This window comes from Onychostoma macrolepis, chromosome 23 (assembly GCF_012432095.1).
Source record: "Onychostoma macrolepis isolate SWU-2019 chromosome 23, ASM1243209v1, whole genome shotgun sequence".
Lineage (NCBI taxonomy): Eukaryota > Metazoa > Chordata > Actinopteri > Cypriniformes > Cyprinidae > Onychostoma > Onychostoma macrolepis.
In genome coordinates, this window is record NC_081177.1 from 17,655,436 (window position 1) to 17,674,023 (window position 18,588).

Genomic DNA, 18,588 nt, shown 5'->3' on the forward strand with positions numbered 1-18,588 from the left:
CCTATTTTTACAGACTTTTCTTAAGAGTGTAGCATACTAACTACTAATACACTGCTTAAAGCATCATTGTTGAAAATGTGTAGTATTACTAGTTTAGCTATTAAAACTTAAATTGTAATCATTCAAAATGTGTAAGTGTTCAATAATTCAATTGATTTACAAATAAATCTAAATTAACATAATATATATTTTAATATATAGCCTATATAATATATATTTTTTGCTAAGATTTGATGTGACAATTTTGCGCAATGACATTATAACATCATTTAGCAACTTTTAGCAACAAATCGACCTTCCTTTAGCAACTTTCTCTGAAAATTAGTTGCCAACACTGCTTGGGATGGGATGCACGCGAGATCCCTGCCGAAGAATAACACGTATCGGCAAACAGACGCATACTGTCTCCTGCTGTCGGCCTTAAGTGAATTCATTCGTCTTCTAAAACAGCTGTGCTCTCTCTTGATCTTCAGACTGCTGGAAACTGAACTGGCCTTCTGACTACGAAATTAATCCACTAAACAAACTCAATGAATTCAATCAGGTTCCTGAATTTACAGACTTCCCTGCATCTGCACGAACACTCCACACAAATCTAATTAGGCTATAATGAAGTCTGCCTCCCTCTCTAAGAGCTGATAGTTGAATGATGTCAATTAAGTATACTAAACCTAGACAGTAAGTAAATAAGCTACACACCATTCACATAGTTGCCCTGTATAAAGGTAAAAGGGAAGGAATCCATGGTAAAAGAAAACGAAGTTCGTTCATTTTATAAAAAAACAAACAAACAAGTAGTCCACTTACATTCTGTATCATAATTAGTTAAGTAATTATTGTGGGCAAGTGAAACAGAATAGATATTTAGTGAAATAAATCCTTTATTGCCATGTAAACAAATGTGTAAGGCCACTTGGAGATTGGTCCTGTGCTGAGATCAATGCCATTAGCGGTTTTGAAGTTATATTTCACCTTAAAAATTTAAATTCTGTCAAACTCACTCAGCCATGTATCTTTCAAATCCCATATGACTTTTTCTTCAAAGAGTATACATTATAATTTAATCTTTTTTTGACAGCCCTTGGTCTCCCATCCACTTTCATTTTAAGGAAGACATTCCTTTTGTGTTCCACAGAAAAAGAAAAAAGTCATACAGGTTTGGAGCAGCATGAGGGTGAGTATATGTTCAGATGAACTAACCCACCCAGTCTCCTTTAGAGTCCTGTCTTCTCAAGAGCAAAGATCATTCATATCACTTCTGGGGCTGGTTGAGTACCTGTGGTCAATGCGACCATTCATGTAAGCCTTTAAGGGAAAACATTCCACAAGTCTATTTAGGACATTCATGTCATCCTGGAACTAATAAAGGATCTCTTGCTCCTCTTCATCATTTGTGTCTTCACAATAGTCTTCTTTTGTCTGTAGAAGTGGAAGCTCAAGGTCCGGGTTGTCTCTGACTGGTAGTTGTCTTACCATGGGGCCATTTCCTATAAAAAGACAGAAACACACACCCTAAGAACAATACCTGATCAAAACAATTATTGATTTAAAAACCAGCTTTGCACATTTTCTTTTTATTAAGGGCCCGCTGTTTATTTATGAGTATCCATTTTATCCAATCTAGTATTGAAGCTGTACTTTAACACAATCGATCATGCCAGCAGAGGTCCAATATTGGCTGTGTTAAAGTCTCTCATAAAATGTGCTAAGAAATAATATTAATAAAAAAAAAAAAATCTAAGCTAATTTAATTAAAAAAATAAAAAGTTTTTCACATTACAGAAGTTACAAAAAATAAAAACAGTTAGATACGTTAAATTTAACTTTTTACAGCAAAATTTACTGTTAACAAATAAGCACTGCATAGTCATGATGACTTTAACGAAGTCAGCATGAAATGAAAATTCACCCTATTTCCTAAATGCAGGTCTTATTATGAACAATTCATCTGTACAGGCGTTTCATTTTTTCAAGAAAAAAAAAAAACTCTGCCTCCACTTTTGAGTGCAACACCAACATCTCAAAGATGCATAGAACAAAGTCTCCACCCTACATTTTTTTTCTTTTACGCTAATTTATTATACAAGGATATATGTCAAAATATAGAAGAATTAATTAACTTTGAAACTGCCTATATGCCCTGATTGTTCTTAAAAAGTCTGTTTTTTTCTTTTATTAATATTATTTTGTGCATTTTGTATTTTGTCTTTTCTTGTTGTTTTGTTTGGTGTTTATTGTGTAATACAAATATATTGCAAAACATTACAAATACTTACAGGCATAATCAGAATGAGTCTTACCTTTATTGTAGTATGTTTTGAGGCCAACATGCAGTGATATGCCAGACAGACACACAGCAAAGCCCAACCAGTTGACTGTGCTCATTTTATCCCCCATGAACTCCACTGCCAGCAGCAGAGTGCACACCTCCTACAGAAAGAGACAGAGGTGAAGAGAATGTCTTTGTGAAGAATAGTCATGGTTTAAGGCTAATAAAGGCTTTGAAACCTTGCTAAACTGTTGAGAAATGGAGAAAAACAAAACGATGAGGGATGCAAAGAGATTCTGCAGTTTTTTTTTTATTACTCATAATTGTGTGAAAGCAATAAAGATGTATTCTCACCTTAAAAATGCCTGCAATAGATAGCGTCAGACTGGAGGTGCGGGACACCAGCAGGAACTCAGAGAAGCCCAGGCCAAATGCCAGCATGCCACCCACAGACAGAGTCACCAGAGAGTAGAGCAGGTGGGAGAGCTCACTGACCCTGAAGAGCTTCTCTGTGGTACTCACACTCAGGCCTGCTCAGCAATCACAGGAAGAAGAAACAAGCAAACAGATCTGTAAGGACTGCAGTGCCACTGATAACCAAGAGACATATTTTACACTAAGTAAATGAAATTAATTTTAAGACTATTAAGATTTAGTCCATTGTGATTTTCATGACAAGTATTAGAGCAAAAAAATTATTCTTAAATTGTGAAGTAAAACTATAAGCACATATTATGGTAATGTTTGTTGTATTACATCTAAGCTTATTTTATTTAAAAAGAAAAAAAAAAAAAATGTATATGGGTACAGTGTGGAATTATTATTATTTTTTATCCCCTGCTGATTTTGTACATTTGCCCACTGACAAAGAAATGATCAGTCTATAATTTTAATGGTAGGTTTATTTGAACAGTGAGAGACAGAATGACAACAAACAAATCCAGAAAAATGCATTTCATAAAAGTTATAAATTGATTTGCATTTTAATGAGTCAAATAAGTATGTGACCCCTTTGCAAAACATGACTTAATACTTGGTGGCAAAACCCTTGTTGGCATTCACAGAGGTCAGACGTTTCTTGTAGTTGGTCACCAGGTTTGCACACATCTAAGGAGGGATTTTGTCCCACTCCTCTGTGCAGATCCTCTCCAAGTCATTAAGGTTTCGAGGCTGACGTTTGGCAACTCGAATCTTCAGCTCCCTCCACAGATTTTCTATGGGATTAAGGTCTGGAGACTGGCTAGGCCACTGCAGGACCTTAATGTGCTTCTTCTTGAGCCACTCCTTTGTTGCCTTGGCCGTGTGTTTTGGGTTACAGTCATGCTGGAATACCCATCCACGACCCATTTTCAATGCCCTGGCTGGCTTCAATGCCCTGGCCCTGATGGTACATGGCCCCGTCCATCGTCCCTTTGATGCGGTGCAGTTGTCCTGCCCCCTTAGCAGAAAAACACCCCCAAAGCATAATGTTTCCACCTCCATGTTTGACGGTGGGGATGGTGTTCTTGGGGTCATAGGCAGCATTCCTCCTCCTCCAAACACGGCGAGTTGAGTTGATGCCAAAGAGCTTGAATTTGGTCTCATCTGACCACAAAACTTTCACCCAGTTCTCCTCTGAATCATTGGCAAACTTCAGACGGGTTGTACATGTGCTTTCTTGAGCAGGTGACCTTGCGGGCGCTGCAGGATTTCAGTCCTTCACGGCGTAGTGTGTTACCAATTGTTTTCTTGGTGACTATGGTCCCAGCTGCCTTGAGATCCTCCCGTGTAGTTCTGGGCTGATTCCTCACCATTCTCATGATCATTGAAACTTCACGAGGTGAGATCTTGCATGGAGCCCCAGACCGAGGGAGATTGACAGTTATTTTGTGTTTCTTCAATTTGCGAATAATGTCACCTTCTCACCAAGCTGCTTGGCGATGGTTTTGTAGCCCATTCCAGCCTTGTGTAGGTCTACAATCTTGTCCCTGACATCCTTGGACAGCTCTTTGGTCTTGGCCATGGTGAAGAGTTTGGAATCTGATTGATTGATTGCTTCTGTGGACAGGTGTCTTTTATACAGGTAACAAACTGAGATTACTCCCTTTAAGAGAGTGCTCCTAGTCTCAGCTCCTTACCTGTATAAAAGACACCTGGGAGCCAGAAATCTTGCTGATTGATAGGGGATCAAATACTTATTTGACTCATTAAAATGCAAATCAATTTATAACTTTTTTGAAAAAAAAAAATACTTTTTTTTTAATTTTTTTGTTGTTATTCTGTCTTTCACTGTTCAAATAAACCTACCATTAAAATAATAGACTGATCATTTCTTTGTCAGTGGGCAAACATACAAAATCAGCAGGGGATCAAATAATTTTTTCCCCACTGTATATTTCTACCTACTACAACATTATAATATCTAATTTTTTATTTTGAGGTAAAATATGACCCTGACATTTCTTTGTGAGATTTGCACTTAGGGAAGACAAAATACAGCTCAAATTAAAGACAGGGATCCCGCACTTTCTATCCAATCAATGTCAAAATCATAGTTTTGAAATAGACTTATACTTCCACAATTTCCAGGATTATGGAACCTACACTGCTTTTCCAATATTTGGGGTAATATTTGTAAAAATGTCCAAGTCTGCATTTATTTGATCAAATATACAGCATTTTTATTTTTTTAATTTTAATATATTTCAATACATTTTAATATATATATATATATATATATATAAATATAAAAACTGGTGTCTGACTGACCTTCATTAATCAGAAATAGAGGAAAGAGGCCCAGGAACATGAGAGGCTGCAGATGATACATAGTGTCTATGGGGTTCTGAAGGCCTGTGTGGCAAAGACAAGGACATAAGAGCCACAAGAATTCACTACTTCACCATATAGACCGAACACAGTTCATAACATGTTGACTTACCAAGCTCTGCTTTTTGCATAAGCACTTGAGTGAGAGTCCAGCGGATCCCTCCGATAAAAGAGGCCAACAGGACCATGATGAAACCCTCCAGATTAAACTGAGTGGACTTCAGAGTGAACATGAACAGACCACTGGCTATCAGCAACACCACGAGGATCAGGAATGGGTTCTGTTAGGTTAAAAAAAAAGTCAGGCAGCACACATGACTACAACAAGCACCAAGTCAAGTAAATACAACAACACAGAAAATAAAATTGCATTCAGGAATTTTAATGGGACCTTTAATGCGGCTAAAATGAAAACTCAACATGAACTGGTTTATAATGGCTTCCTGTTAGTTACAATTGATTTTACCCTCTTAAATCACCTAATGGCTTGGCAACAGCATGTATTACTGATTGCTTGCTATTAATGTTCCAGCACAACTCCCAGAATATGTGAGAATTTTAAAGTGCCAAAACTGTAAAGGAATCATACAGCTTTTATGCATTTATGAAACGCTTCTTTATTTTCCTTCCCTTTCTTTATTTTGTTTAATCATCTCTATAAACATTCATATTATGTAAAAAGTACAAGGTGTCCAAAGGTAATATTTAATTTGAGTTATCTTTGACGAGATCTGTATTTACATCTGATGTGTTTTTTTTAAATAGTCTACGCTTCTTTTGAAATGTAATAACACAGATCACCCTTTCTCTTTCCAGTCTACAGTTTTTTCAAACACCATTCTCAAAGTGAACTTTTCCCTTTATGCTGTTATTTCCGTTTTATTTTATGGTATCTGCAAGCAATAACTGAGTATCGTAAATCTGAAAGCCATTCAAAAGCAGTGACGATTTATCTATTTTATGGTTTATGATATTTTGTTTTGGCTAGTTGAAATTCTAAATGGCTGGTAACTTAAAAATTGCCAAATAGTAGCCAAATTGGCTTCTGAGTAAAAAGAAAAGAAGAAGAAAAAAAATATATATATTGTATATGTAAGCCTGATTTATAATCGAGACTTCATCCGACAAAATCCCCATAGCCATAAGATTAAGACAAAAGCTGTGCTGTGATTTTGGCTATATTTATATGTTAACTGTTCACTAAGGGAAAAAGTTAGAAGCAAAAGAATGTCTTTTTGACTATTACATTAGTGAGCCAACTACTGCTCAGCTAAATACAGAAACATCTATCAAGACAAACACACTCACTGGCAAAAAAATAAGTTGGGTTTACATCTCACATGCAGTTTTCAAATTGTTTGTCTCACAGTATGACCTCTCAGAAAAACTCTCAGAGCATATTTCTGAAAATCTAAAATCATATAATCTAAAATGTCTGCTGTTAAAACATACGTCATCAACAATCACCACAGTTGGAAGACACTCTCTTTAAAATGTCTGAATGTACTTTAACCATCACACTCTAAAACATACTGTTCTCTACACTCATTGCCAAAAATATCGGCACCCTTGGTAAATATGATCAAAGAAGGCTGTGAAAATTAATCTGTATTGTTAATCCTTTTGATCTTTTATTTTAAAAATTCACAAAAATCTAAGAATAAGAATTTAAAATAAGGGGAAATATCATTATGAAATAAATGTTTTTTTCAAATACACATTGGACAAAATTATTGGCACCCCTAGAAATTCTTATGAGTAAAATATCTCTGAAGTATATTCCCATTCATATTCACAATTTTGAGCACTCCAGGGTGATTATGAACATGAAATGATCCAGCCATGGCTTCCTGTTTCTCAGAAATATAAATTGGAGGGAAAACAAAGCCCAAATTCCCTTAATCATCCATCACAATGAGAAAAACCAAAGAATATATTTCTGATGTGCAGCAAAAGATAAATGAGCTTCACAAATTAGTGAAGTGGCTTTAAGAAAAGAGTTAGAGCAGTGAAAATTCCCATTTCCACCATCAGGGCAATAATTAAGAATTTCCAATCAAAATAAAATGTTACGAAACTGCCTGGAAGAGGACGTGTGTCTATATCGTCCTAATGCACGGTGAGAAAGAGAGTTTGAGTGGCTAAAGACTCTCCAAGGACCACAGCTGGAGAATTGCAGAAAACAGTTGAGTCTCGGGGTCAGAAAACCTTTAAAAAAAAATTGTCAAACAGCACCTACATCACCACATGTTGTTTGGGAGGGTTTCAAGAAAAATTCTCCTCGCTCATCCAAAAACAAACTCCAGCATATTCAGTTATCAGACACGACTGGAACTTCAAATGGGACTGGCTTCTATGGTCAGATGAAACTAAAAAATGAGCTTTTTAGCAGCAAACACTCAAGATGGGTTTGGTGAACACAGGGGTAAAAAGTACCCCATGTGTACAATGAAATATACCGCTGTATTTTTGATGTTGTGGGCCTATATTTCTGCTGGAGGTCCTGGACATCTTGTTTAGACACATGGCATCATGGATTCTATCAAATACCAACAGATAAAAAAATCAATAAGTGACTGACTCTGTTAGAAATCTTATAATGGGCCATGTTTGGATCTTCCAACCATACAATAATCCAAACACAAACCTCAAAAACAACACAAAAATGGTTCACTGAGCACAAAACCAAGCTTCTGCTATGGCCATTCCAGTCCTTTGGCCTGAACCCTATAGAAAATGAGTGGTGAACTGAAGAGAAGAAGCACCAACATGGAGCTGGGAATCTAAAGGGTCTGGAGTGATTCTGGATGAAGGAATGGTCTCTGATCTCTTGTCAGGTGTTTTCTAACCTCATCAGGCATTATAGGAGAAAATTTAGAGCTGTTAAACTGGCAAATGGAGGTTTCAAAAAGTCTTGAATAAAACGGTGCCGTTAATTGTGGCCAATGTGTATTAGAGAAAAACATTTATTTCATAATGATATTTCCCTCAATTTTAAATTCTTATTATCCAATGAAAGGTTAGATTTTTGTGAATTTTTTAAATAAAAGATCAAAAGGATCAACAGTACAGATTAATTTTCACAGCCTTCTTTGATCATATTTACCAAGGGTGCCAATATTTTTGACAATGAGTGTAGTCTGGGGGTGATAATGATTATATGCGCACACATACATAGACAGAGAGCAGCCAGTTCAAGTTCACATAAAAGATGTTAAATACTGTACGTTGGTGCCTATGGCTAACTTGACAATGCATCTTGATGTGGCCTTTATGTATGTAAAATATACGCTTAATGGGTCTAAACTAAAAATAGCTTCCTTTGAACAATAGCTTCCTTTAGGTCCTTTATTCAAGAATTGAGTGTATTTCACACTTACCGGCTCCTCCAGTTTGAAGACCAGAGAGAAAAAGAGAATGAAAAGAACAGCTGAAGACTTGGTCATGGTGTACCTAGAAGAAACCCCAAATTCCCAAGTAGTTTAAATTTAACTTGCATTTCCTGAAGCAAACACCAGTGTTTGTAGGTCAAGTGTTCAGGTTTTAAGACTGGAATACACTACATGACTACTGCATAGATTTTTCCCCAATTTGTAGTCTGGAGGAGTTGAAATTAATTGCTAAAAGTCAGAGCCAGTCTGCAGATTTTGGGTAATCGGTGTTGACAGATTTCACAGAAAATAACAGAGTATGAAGGGAAGAAAGATTTTTAAGCTTCAGGCTTTGTTTCATCCAGAGAATAACAAATGATTTTAGAACACATTGTTTTCATATAACATTCCTCTCCTAGCAACGAGATGCCCAGTAAGCATTTACAAAGATGATCCGTGAGAAACAAAATTGTGATTCATCAAATCATGTAAGAAAAAATGTCCACGAGACAAGTGTAGCAAACTGGTTGCCAGGAACAACACTAATACATTCGAATGAATGAATGAATGAATGAATTAAATATGCATTTAAAAATAGACAGCACATCTACATGTAAGACTAACAATATTTAAAAAATGTTTGAATGAAGTCTGTGCCTGTGTTCGAAATGGCTACAGTTCTACAGTTACACTTAGAGGAAAAAGCGATATATTCTAGCTACAATAAGTGCAAATAATGAAAAATGTTGTTTATTTATATATGTTATTTATATATTACTGAAATATTATTATTATTATTATTATTATTTAATATCTTTGAAACATCTGTCCTGTATAAAGTGCTATAGAGATAAAGGTGACGTCATTTGAGTTGATCGGAAATGTGCCATAGAAATTAAGTTACAATTTATGTCCTACTAACAATATTGTTTTTAGATACAGAGCAACAGTTTGTAGTTTACAGTAATATGTATATACAAATAAAAGTGTTACATTTATAATTACTATCCCCAGTCTCCAGTTCACTCACGCATTTGAAGATGAAATGTTACATGGAGCGTGTTGCGTTCTGGTAAACAGTATCCCATGCAGTGTCTTCAGATGCATACATCAAATTTAAACAAATGTAGCAGGTAATCCATGCATACAGAAAATTCACATACTATTCACATTATACATACTGCAATAAAGTAGGAGTTGTATGGTAGTATGCCATTCTGAACACTGCTCGTCTGATTGCAGTGTACTTGAGTTATATTTAGCAGATTCTGGAAAATACACAGGTGCATCTCAATAAATTAGAATGTCGTGGAAAAGTTCATTTATTTCAGTAATTCAACTCAAATTGTGAAACTCGTGTATTAAATAAATTCAATGCACAAAGACTGAAGTAGTTTAAGTCTTTGGTTCTTTTAATTGTGATGATTTTGATTTTAACAAAAACCCACCAATTCACTATCTCAACAAATTAGAATATGGTGACATGCCAATCAGCTAATCAACTCAAAACACCTGCAAAGATTTCCTGAGTCTTCAAAATGGTCTCTCAGTTTGGTTCACTAGGCTACACAATCATGGGGAAGACTGCTGATCTGACAGTTGTCCAGAAGACAATCATTGACACCCTTCACAAGGAGGGTAAGCCACAAACATTCATTGCCAAAGAAGCTGGCTGTTCACAGAGTGCTGTATCCAAGCATGTTAACAGAAAGTTGATTGGAAGGAAAAAGTGTGGAAGAAAAAGATGCACAACCAACCGAGAGAACCGCAGCCTTATGAGGATTGTCAAGCAAAATCGATTCAAGAATTTGGGTGAACTTCACAAGGAATGGACTGAGGCTGGGGTCAAGGCATCAAGAGCCACCACACACAGACGTGTCAAGGAATTTGGCTACAGTTGTTGTATTCCTCTTGTTAAGCCACTCCTGAACCACAGACAACGTCAGAGGCGTCTTACCTGGGCTAAGGAGAAGAAGAACTGGACTGTTGCCCAGTGGTCCAAAGTCCTCTTTTCAGACGTGAGCAAATTTTGTATTTCATTTGGAAACCAAGGTCCTAGAGTCTGGAGGAAGGGTGGAGAAGCTCATAGCCCAAGTTGCTTGAAGTCCAGTGTTACGTTTCCACAGTCTGTGATGATTTGGGGTGCAATGTCATCTGCTGGTGTTGGTCCATTGTGTTTTTTGAAAACCAAAGTCACTGCACCCGTTTACCAAGAAATTTTGGAGCACTTCGTGCTTCCTTCTGCTGACCAGCTTTTTAAAGATGCTGATTTCATCTTCCAGCAGGATTTGGCACCTGCCCACACTGCCAAAAGCACCAAAAGTTGGTTAAATGACCATGGTGTTGGTGTGCTTGACTGGCCAGCAAACTCACTAGACCTGAACCCCATAGAGAATCTATGAGGTATTGTCAAGAGGAAAATGAGAAACAAGAGACCAAAAAATGCAGATGAGCTGAAGGCCACTGTCAAAGAAACCTGGGCTTCCATACCACCTCAGCAGTGCCACAAACTGATCACCTCCATGCCACGCCGAATTGAGGCAGTAATTAAAGCAAAAGGAGCCCCTACCAAGTATTGAGTACATATACAGTAAATGAACATACTTTCCAGAAGGTCAGCAATTCAATAAAAATGATTTTTTTTTTTTTTTTATTGGTCTTATGATGTATTCTAATTTGTTGAGATAGTGAATTGGTGGGTTTTTGTTAAATGTGAGCCAAAATCATCACAATTAAAAGAACCAAAGACTTAAACTACTTCAGTCTGTGTGCACTGAATTTATTTAATACACGAGTTTCACAATTTGAGTTGAATTACTGAAATAAATTAACTTCTCCATTCTAATTCATTGAGATGCACCTGTAGTAGGTCATCCGGGTATTCCATGCATACAGAAAATTTGCATACTTTGCACAGTATACATACTGGACACTGCAGAAATAGTAAGAATAGTATGACACTATGGCATTTCGAACACAGCATGTGCGTCTGTAGTATTTAAGGTTAAGGGATGTTTTATGTTTGAGGAAGAAGAATAAAATTCTGCCTTGCAAGCACTATAAAATCCAATCACTCAGGTAATAATAACATGCTTACAAACTAATAGTGATGAAAAGGAAGCTCCAGTTGGACAATCCGATATCCAGCGCTGTCGCCAGGGCTGATGGACACAGACAAACAGTTGTGCACATGTTACTGTATGATAAATCACTGTCTCAGTATAATACAAAGCATAAACTGTACATCATAAATCATTCTACGCAAAAATTTGAAAATGAACTGATGAATAATGGGCTTGTGGACAAGACTATGGAATACTCGAGCAGAGTACAACTAGATTCGCTAAATTCAATCAGTGTGGACTTCACCCACCCAAACTGTGTGTTGGATAGAAAAGATAACCGGTTTTATCTCCTCAGTTACCATTATGACACACATTCTTGGTCTCTGGACTCACTGATGAATTTTTTCCCAAAACATTCTTACCCGTCGGGGCCACTTTAGAAAGGTAAACCTTCCAGGGAAGTGTCACTCGAGGCTTTCCCGTACAGCACTGCATGGCAAAGCGTGTCAGTGTGGAGAAACTGAAAATTATTACTAGATGGACCAGCGTCATGAACAGAGGAAAGTGGAAGTCCTGAGGCAGATTAAACAAACAAAAAAACAGACATTATACAAGCCAAATGTACAAAAATAAGTGCTCTTTTCAAAACAAAGAACAGGCAGGTTTTCACCCAGCTGAACTATATCTTACCCTCATGAGCCACTTGTTGTAGAATGTTATGCCAATGGAGAACACATAGTAAAAGAGCACCAGGCCCACGGTGCGCAGCGCCCTGCAGAGGAACTGCGTCGGGCACGCCATCCTGGACAACCCGGATCCGACAAGGCACAGCTAAACACTATTAACAAGAGGAAGGCAGTAAGAACTAACCAGAGCTAGTATGTTAACTCTGAGTAGGCTGATAAGAACAAGCAGGGCCAAAGTTTGATGTGCGCGAGTATTGATCAAAGAAGCACTTGTTGAACAGTGCAACATATTGTATCAGAACAGCTGTGCTTTTATAATGTCTGATGAAGTGCGGGGGGAAACTTACATTTTGTTTTGACAGGCGTTTAAGCAATAAACTCTAACTAAACGTCGTCTCAAGCACTCGCGAGCACTAAAAATCTAGTTATTTCAACTGATGCTGTGACAGTTTGCACACGCTGACTGTGCCATTTACAGCTAACGTTAACCAGAACTAGCTAAGGTCAGTGACCACATTTTCTTACCTCACTGTTTACATAGTCCTCGAAAAACAAAAAGCTGGTAGCATTAAACTCTATGTAACCATCATTTGGATACGCGAGTCGCCTCAGAGCACTTAGGTGACAATTGAATCGCGAGACTCTTCCATTCAAATAACTGTTAACTGTTCTTGTTTGTGAACCTCACGTGACAGACACCCCTGTGTAGTTACTACTGCTGCTGTGACGTGGACGTTGCTCTGCTGACTAGAGCCCGGGAAAATTTGAATTCTACACATAATGTTTTGAAATTAAAGCTTTTTCTGAATTTTTATTAAGCACACAAGAAGTGTAAATGCGCTAAATAGTAGAACGGCTGCTGCATGTCTAGTGCTGATAGGTTCGTTCTTTTGATTCGAATCGTTTTGATGAATCAGTTGAACCGGTTCATGAAACGAATCGTTCACGAATCGGACTGATGCGATCTTGAGCGGTTCTCCAGTCAAGAACTCATCGGCTGGATTCAGAATAAAGTTGTCTTGTAATAATATAATTACAACTTTTCTTTAAACTCGCAACCCCCCTGCAGTTCCTTTACGAACCCTAGTTTGGGAAACCTTGATGCAATATAATGTTTAATGCACTTCATGTTGTAAATTACAATGAATGGAACAAGTTTTCTTACTCTTTGCATTTTTAAAAAATCATTACGGTACAAGATAATGCTATTTAAATCAATGTGATAAACAAGTTAAATCAAAAGTAATCTAAAAGTAATCTGATTATATTACCTAAAATGTGTAATGTAACGTATTACGTTACTGACTACAATTTTTGTCATGTAATCTGGAATCAGTAACGGATTACAATTTGTAAGTAATCTACCAAGCTCTGTCAACACAAAAGGGGTTCTTGTTGACTTTACTGGACTATTTGAAGCGTTGCGACGCAGAAGAATCGCTGAATTGATTTGTTCAAAAGAACCAATTCACGGAATTGATTCGAACGTTCCACCCTTTAATAAGTTCGCCATCCAGAACTCTAGGAGTCGCTGACGATTCCTTCCACTGGCGCTGTATGTGGAAATGAACGAGCAGTACTTCCTGTCTTGAATTTGCTGGGGTTGGGTGTTTTGTTTTTGTTCCCGTCCGGTCTTCACAAGTAAGTTTTATATAAACGCTGTGCCTGTTAGTCTATTATAGTATAGAATACTTGACTCTTGTGTTTTGAATGGCTGTTTCATAGCTAATCAGCGCGCTGCATTTCGTTTTAAGAATGGCTGAAGAAGAGGATGATCCTGGTTTTGATGAGGATTTAGACGACGGAGGTAACGGGGTAGACTCGGGCCAAGGTAAAAGAAAGCGTCTTTTTTCCAAGGAGCTTCGCTGCATGATGTATGGGTTTGGAGACGACCAAAATCCCTACACCGAGTCAGTGGATATACTGGAGGATCTGGTGATCGAGTTCATCACGGAGATGACACACAAGGCGATGTCCATAGGGCGCCAGGGTCGCGTGCAGGTGGAGGATATTGTCTTTCTCATCCGCAAGGACCCTAGAAAGTTTGCGAGAGTGAAGGACTTGCTCACTATGAACGAGGAGCTGAAGAAGGCTCGCAAAGCCTTTGACGAGGCAAATTATGGGTCTTGAAATAGGCCATCTGTTGCTATGTCGTTCATGCAATCCATAAAAAGGGTTATTTTATTTTCACCTATAATGGAATTGTACATGTTGTGAACCCTAGTCCACTTTTCTTACAGCTTTGTTTATTCAGTTGCTTGACAGTTCATTTGAGTGTTCATTTATTGTGTGTGTTTAAGATGTACAATAAAGATGCATTTGTTAAACCTTTTAATGCAAGGTTTATTATTATTTTGAAAAGCATTTATGTGCACCTTAAAAATCAGAAGAAACATGGCTGTTTCTTAGATAACATGTACAACAACCCTAGTATAATATCCCTAATGACAGTTTAGAATATAAGCTATATAACCATGATATTAAGTTCTTAAAGGGATTGTTCAACTCACTCTCAAGTTATTCCAAACCTGTATGAGTGACAGAATTTTCAGAATTATTTTGGTTAACTATCCCTTTAAATTTTCTATTTTTTTTTTAATCCAGGGAGATACTTTTAAAATTATTGATCAGGTATCTTTTACATTTTATTAATATTAAAATATTTTGATTAAAAAATGTTGAGTTTTGTTGCAAATTGAAGGGTTAATGCCAGTGTAAAATTAATTGGTTTGGTAAATAGTGCCTGATATAGCTGGGGGGGGAAAAGCTTTTAAAATAGCTGACATTTATATTTTGGCACTATTGTAACTAATGCATGGAATTTGGGGACAACTTGAGGCTTATTTTTTCAAATTTATGTATGTATGTGTTTAAACTATTCCATTTTCAGTGACATTAGGCATTCTATTTCCAGCTTAGACATGCAAATCACATTAAGATATGTTAATAAGCCAGATAATTATTATTACACTCATTCAGTATTCTTTTAACATTTGATGTTTTCCCCCCAGTGTATGTCATTCTCACAAAAAGGAGGAATATGTCATTTCCTTTGTCATCAGTTATATTTGCATTATTAGTGTGCAACCCTTTACTTTGCAAATAATACTCATCAGCCATTGACCAGATAAACAAGACACAATTTACTGATTTACACACTTGCAGCACACAAAGAATGTCATGTTAAAAATCTAAATGTGCAATAGAGAAGGAGACCTGTTCCTACAGCATGTCTAATAAAACTGAATGCCGTATTGGCATAAGTGAAATATCACGGTGATATTTGTAAGAGTTTGTGGGTTGGGTTTTGCTGCTACATAAACAGTACTAGTTATAGTCTTTAGTATATACAGAAATTGTCAACTAATTGGGGTCAGAGACTCAGGAGAAAAAAAACAATGTTTAATTGCTAAACTCCTCAAAACAAAACCATACAAATCAAAATGTCAGACCAACTAAACAATATGTGTTTTATTTTTTATTCTGTTTTCAAGCGTTCGTTCTTAAATACAGTGAAGTGGTTTGGCTTTGGCATTGGTCTATGCAGCGGTAACAAGCTGCTGATCTAGACTAAACACCCACAAACGTGGGGTCTACCATGGCATGTGCTTCTAGCGAACTTGAGCGCCATCATAACATGATGAGCCTGTGAACCACACCACAGCTTGGCTCCTTGGATCTTGCATGAGGGTTCAGTGGGAGCCCAACTTTGGCAAACCCCACAGAGGTGTTTATCTGTCTGTCTGCTGAAGAGGTGAGATGGAGGCAGAAAGAGGACAAAAGGGGGAAGTTAATTTGAGTGGCACTGAGAGGTAAAGGTTCCTGTTGGCAGGGGTGAGAGGGGAGAGGAATGTCCTTGAGTCTCTGTTTTACTGCACGTTCTCCATCATCTTGAGGAATTCTGGGGGAAAATGGACATGGGTGTTGCTTCAATACTTGGTCGGAGTTCATGCATGCTCATAAATAAAATGAAATGTAATTTCTAAACCATCATACCATCAAAGTCCAGCATGCCATCGTTGTTCTTGTCTCCATCTTTAAGCAGCTCATCAATCTCTTCCTCTGAGATGGATTCACCAGTGCTGCGGATGATCTCAGCAAACTCTTCTCTGTCGATGTAGCCATCACCGTTCCTGCAGATTCACGGTGTTACATATGCTAAAGTGAGTCTGGGTCACATTCAAAAACGGGTGCACACAAGAAGATATCAAATGACGTACTTGTCCAGCACGCGGAAGCATTCGGCCAACTCTTCCTCGCTCTTGCCAGCCTGGTCCTCCTTTAGGAGTCGCACCATCATGACCAAGAACTCCTCAAAGTCGATGGATCCGCTGCCTACAGTTTCCAGTATGAAGCTATTACAATCTACATTTTTGTATTTTATGCTTAAAGTTGAACAATTATTATTATTAATATGAATAATAAAAATGTACAGACATCATCACGTTGGCCAGAAACATACTTCACGCAAGTGTGAAAACACAGACATACATTGAACATTTGACGTGCGCGCTTCCATAGGCCTGAAGGGGCGACAGAGTTATTAATTCATATGATTTTGACTTTAAAATGGGGTGTTTTAATATTAAGGTAAGTTGCACTTTAATTATTATTTATTTATTTATTTATTTTGTCTTAGCAAGATACTTTTTTAACTCTTGCTCCGCAATGGCAGTATTTGTCCCGAAGGAAATAATTGACATTTTCCTCTGTAGCGCCCCTTGCGGCAGCGCTGAGAATGCAGCGCGTACTTCTGCCTACAAAACGCAAGAACGCACGAAAATAATATTTCGTTCTACAGCGTTATATGGTTCTATGTATCCACGTTTTTTCCCAGCTGTAGCATTTTGCTTACCGTCCTCATCGACCTCCTCGATAATTTCTTCCAACTCCTCTCTGGTTGGATTCTGACCCAGCATCCTCATTACGGTACCCAACTCCTTGGTGCTGATATCACCGCCACCGTCGGTGTCGAACATGTCGAAGGCAGCCTTGAACTCTTTGAAATAGACGCATAAAGTTTAATGGAAAAAAACGTCGTGAAAATTGGTGATATAGCCTATAATTTTTATTATTACACTCACCGGCAAGCATCTCCTCGCTCAGATATGAGCGGGCCTCCTGTTGCGCGTCAGTCTGTGAAACGGTTACATTATGAACGGTTAATTTCAGATAGCTATAAACAGTTCAATGCATTAATCTGATAAATGAGAAACCTAGGTTGTTCTGGAGAGTCATTTGTTTTCGTTTTCCAAATAATCTGTTTGCATTAAGACAGGGTTTTGTAGGCCTTGCAAACAACAGATGGTACCCAGAACACTCCTCCAAGACACTGCGACTATTTTAAGGCTCAACACGTTATCCTTGCAGTCAGTGACTGTACATGGTAATTCCGAAATAGGATCCTTGGAATGTGTCGCCTCAGCTTTTAGTTAACCTACTTAACCTAACCCGATGACCAGATTCATATCAAATAGCATGATGTCCATCTTACTGATTTCTGACCACTGCCCCTTCTTTTAAACACTCATTAGTACCATTATACTTTAACAGATAACCTAGGCTATATGGATGATATTTTAGGGTGATCTTTGACTATTTGGTCTTGGAATAACTGAACTTCTCCAAGCTATTTTTATCCATGTTAAAACATTTCTACATCAGAAGAATGGCAGTGAGCAACTTTACAGTGGATTTTGCTGCAATGTGATGAATTTATCATATTGAGTGTATTGGTAATGACATTATTTGTCAGAGAAAATTCTTGGTCTTGTAACACAGATTAATTAGCAGTCGGTTAACTTTGAATCTGTAATAAAGTCACCTAAAAATAACACCTAATGAAGTTACTCTCAGATTATATCAGGCATTGTTGCCCAGGCAAAATAAGTCCAAAATAGAGCAATTGCCTGATAAAAAAAAAAAATACGTAAAAAGAGACAAAATAAACAGATTTAAATATATTTTTATTTAATCTATTTTTCAAAACCATAATGATTTTTTAATCATACTAAGGTGGACTTTTATTTATTAATTTTATTATAAAGCTTTATTAAATGCATGCAAAATTGCAAGCGAACTATTAACAATACTTTAACCTTATAATCCATTATTAATAATGACAGAAATGTAATTCTGACTTTTTGACTAGGCTATTTGCACATTTTATGTTTTCATGCGTTCATTAGCAAAACTGACTGCTTAGATTATTTAAACTCTTACCATGGTTGTGGATTAGCCTCCTCACTTATATCCACGAGACAAGCAGTGGTCAATGCGCTCGCACCCCAACAGAAAGACTAGACGTCAAGTGACAGTTCTGACACACTTTAAACAGGCCACCCAAGACCCGCCCACAGGCCTCCAGATTTAGAATCCTGAACTTTTAG

At 37.4% G+C, this 18,588-nt stretch overlaps 3 protein-coding genes across 5 annotated transcripts; 1 reads left to right on the forward strand and 2 right to left on the reverse strand.

The window, feature by feature from the left end:
- Positions 1-863: 863 nt before the first annotated feature.
- On the reverse strand, positions 864-13,088 carry slc35c2 (solute carrier family 35 member C2). 2 transcript variants are annotated; one of them, XM_058764143.1, is made up of 10 exons: positions 12,725-13,088; positions 12,204-12,351; positions 11,936-12,086; positions 11,546-11,609; positions 8,458-8,530; positions 5,190-5,358; positions 5,018-5,101; positions 2,624-2,799; positions 2,301-2,430; positions 864-1,487 (listed from the first exon to the last, which is right to left on the reverse strand). In XM_058764143.1, the coding sequence occupies exons 2-10, from the start codon at positions 12,312-12,314 to the stop codon at positions 1,360-1,362; spliced, it is 1,086 nt and encodes a 361-aa protein (XP_058620126.1). In that variant the 5' UTR covers positions 12,315-12,351; positions 12,725-13,088; the 3' UTR covers positions 864-1,359. The 2 variants fall into 2 exon arrangements, with proteins under 2 accessions (XP_058620126.1, XP_058620127.1); XM_058764144.1 differs by lacking the exon at positions 12,725-13,088 and adding an exon at positions 12,547-12,703.
- Positions 13,089-13,684: 596 nt separating this feature from the next.
- Positions 13,685-14,534, forward strand: taf13 (TATA-box binding protein associated factor 13). Of its 2 annotated transcripts, none has more exons than XM_058764148.1 (2): positions 13,685-13,840; positions 13,954-14,534. In XM_058764148.1, exon 2 carries the CDS (start codon positions 13,955-13,957, stop codon positions 14,327-14,329), a length of 375 nt encoding a protein of 124 aa, XP_058620131.1. In that variant the 5' UTR covers positions 13,685-13,840; position 13,954; the 3' UTR covers positions 14,330-14,534. The 2 variants fall into 2 exon arrangements, with proteins under 2 accessions (XP_058620131.1, XP_058620132.1); XM_058764149.1 differs by having other exon boundaries at positions 13,720-13,840; positions 13,925-14,534.
- A 1,130-nt stretch (positions 14,535-15,664) lies between these two features.
- On the reverse strand, positions 15,665-18,529 carry tnnc2.2 (troponin C2, fast skeletal type, tandem duplicate 2). Its single transcript, XM_058764147.1, has 6 exons — positions 18,422-18,529; positions 17,284-17,335; positions 17,055-17,198; positions 16,420-16,534; positions 16,196-16,332; positions 15,665-16,100 (listed from the first exon to the last, which is right to left on the reverse strand). The coding sequence occupies exons 1-6, from the start codon at positions 18,422-18,424 to the stop codon at positions 16,069-16,071; spliced, it is 483 nt and encodes a 160-aa protein (XP_058620130.1). The 5' UTR covers positions 18,425-18,529; the 3' UTR covers positions 15,665-16,068.
- Positions 18,530-18,588: the final 59 nt, after the last annotated feature.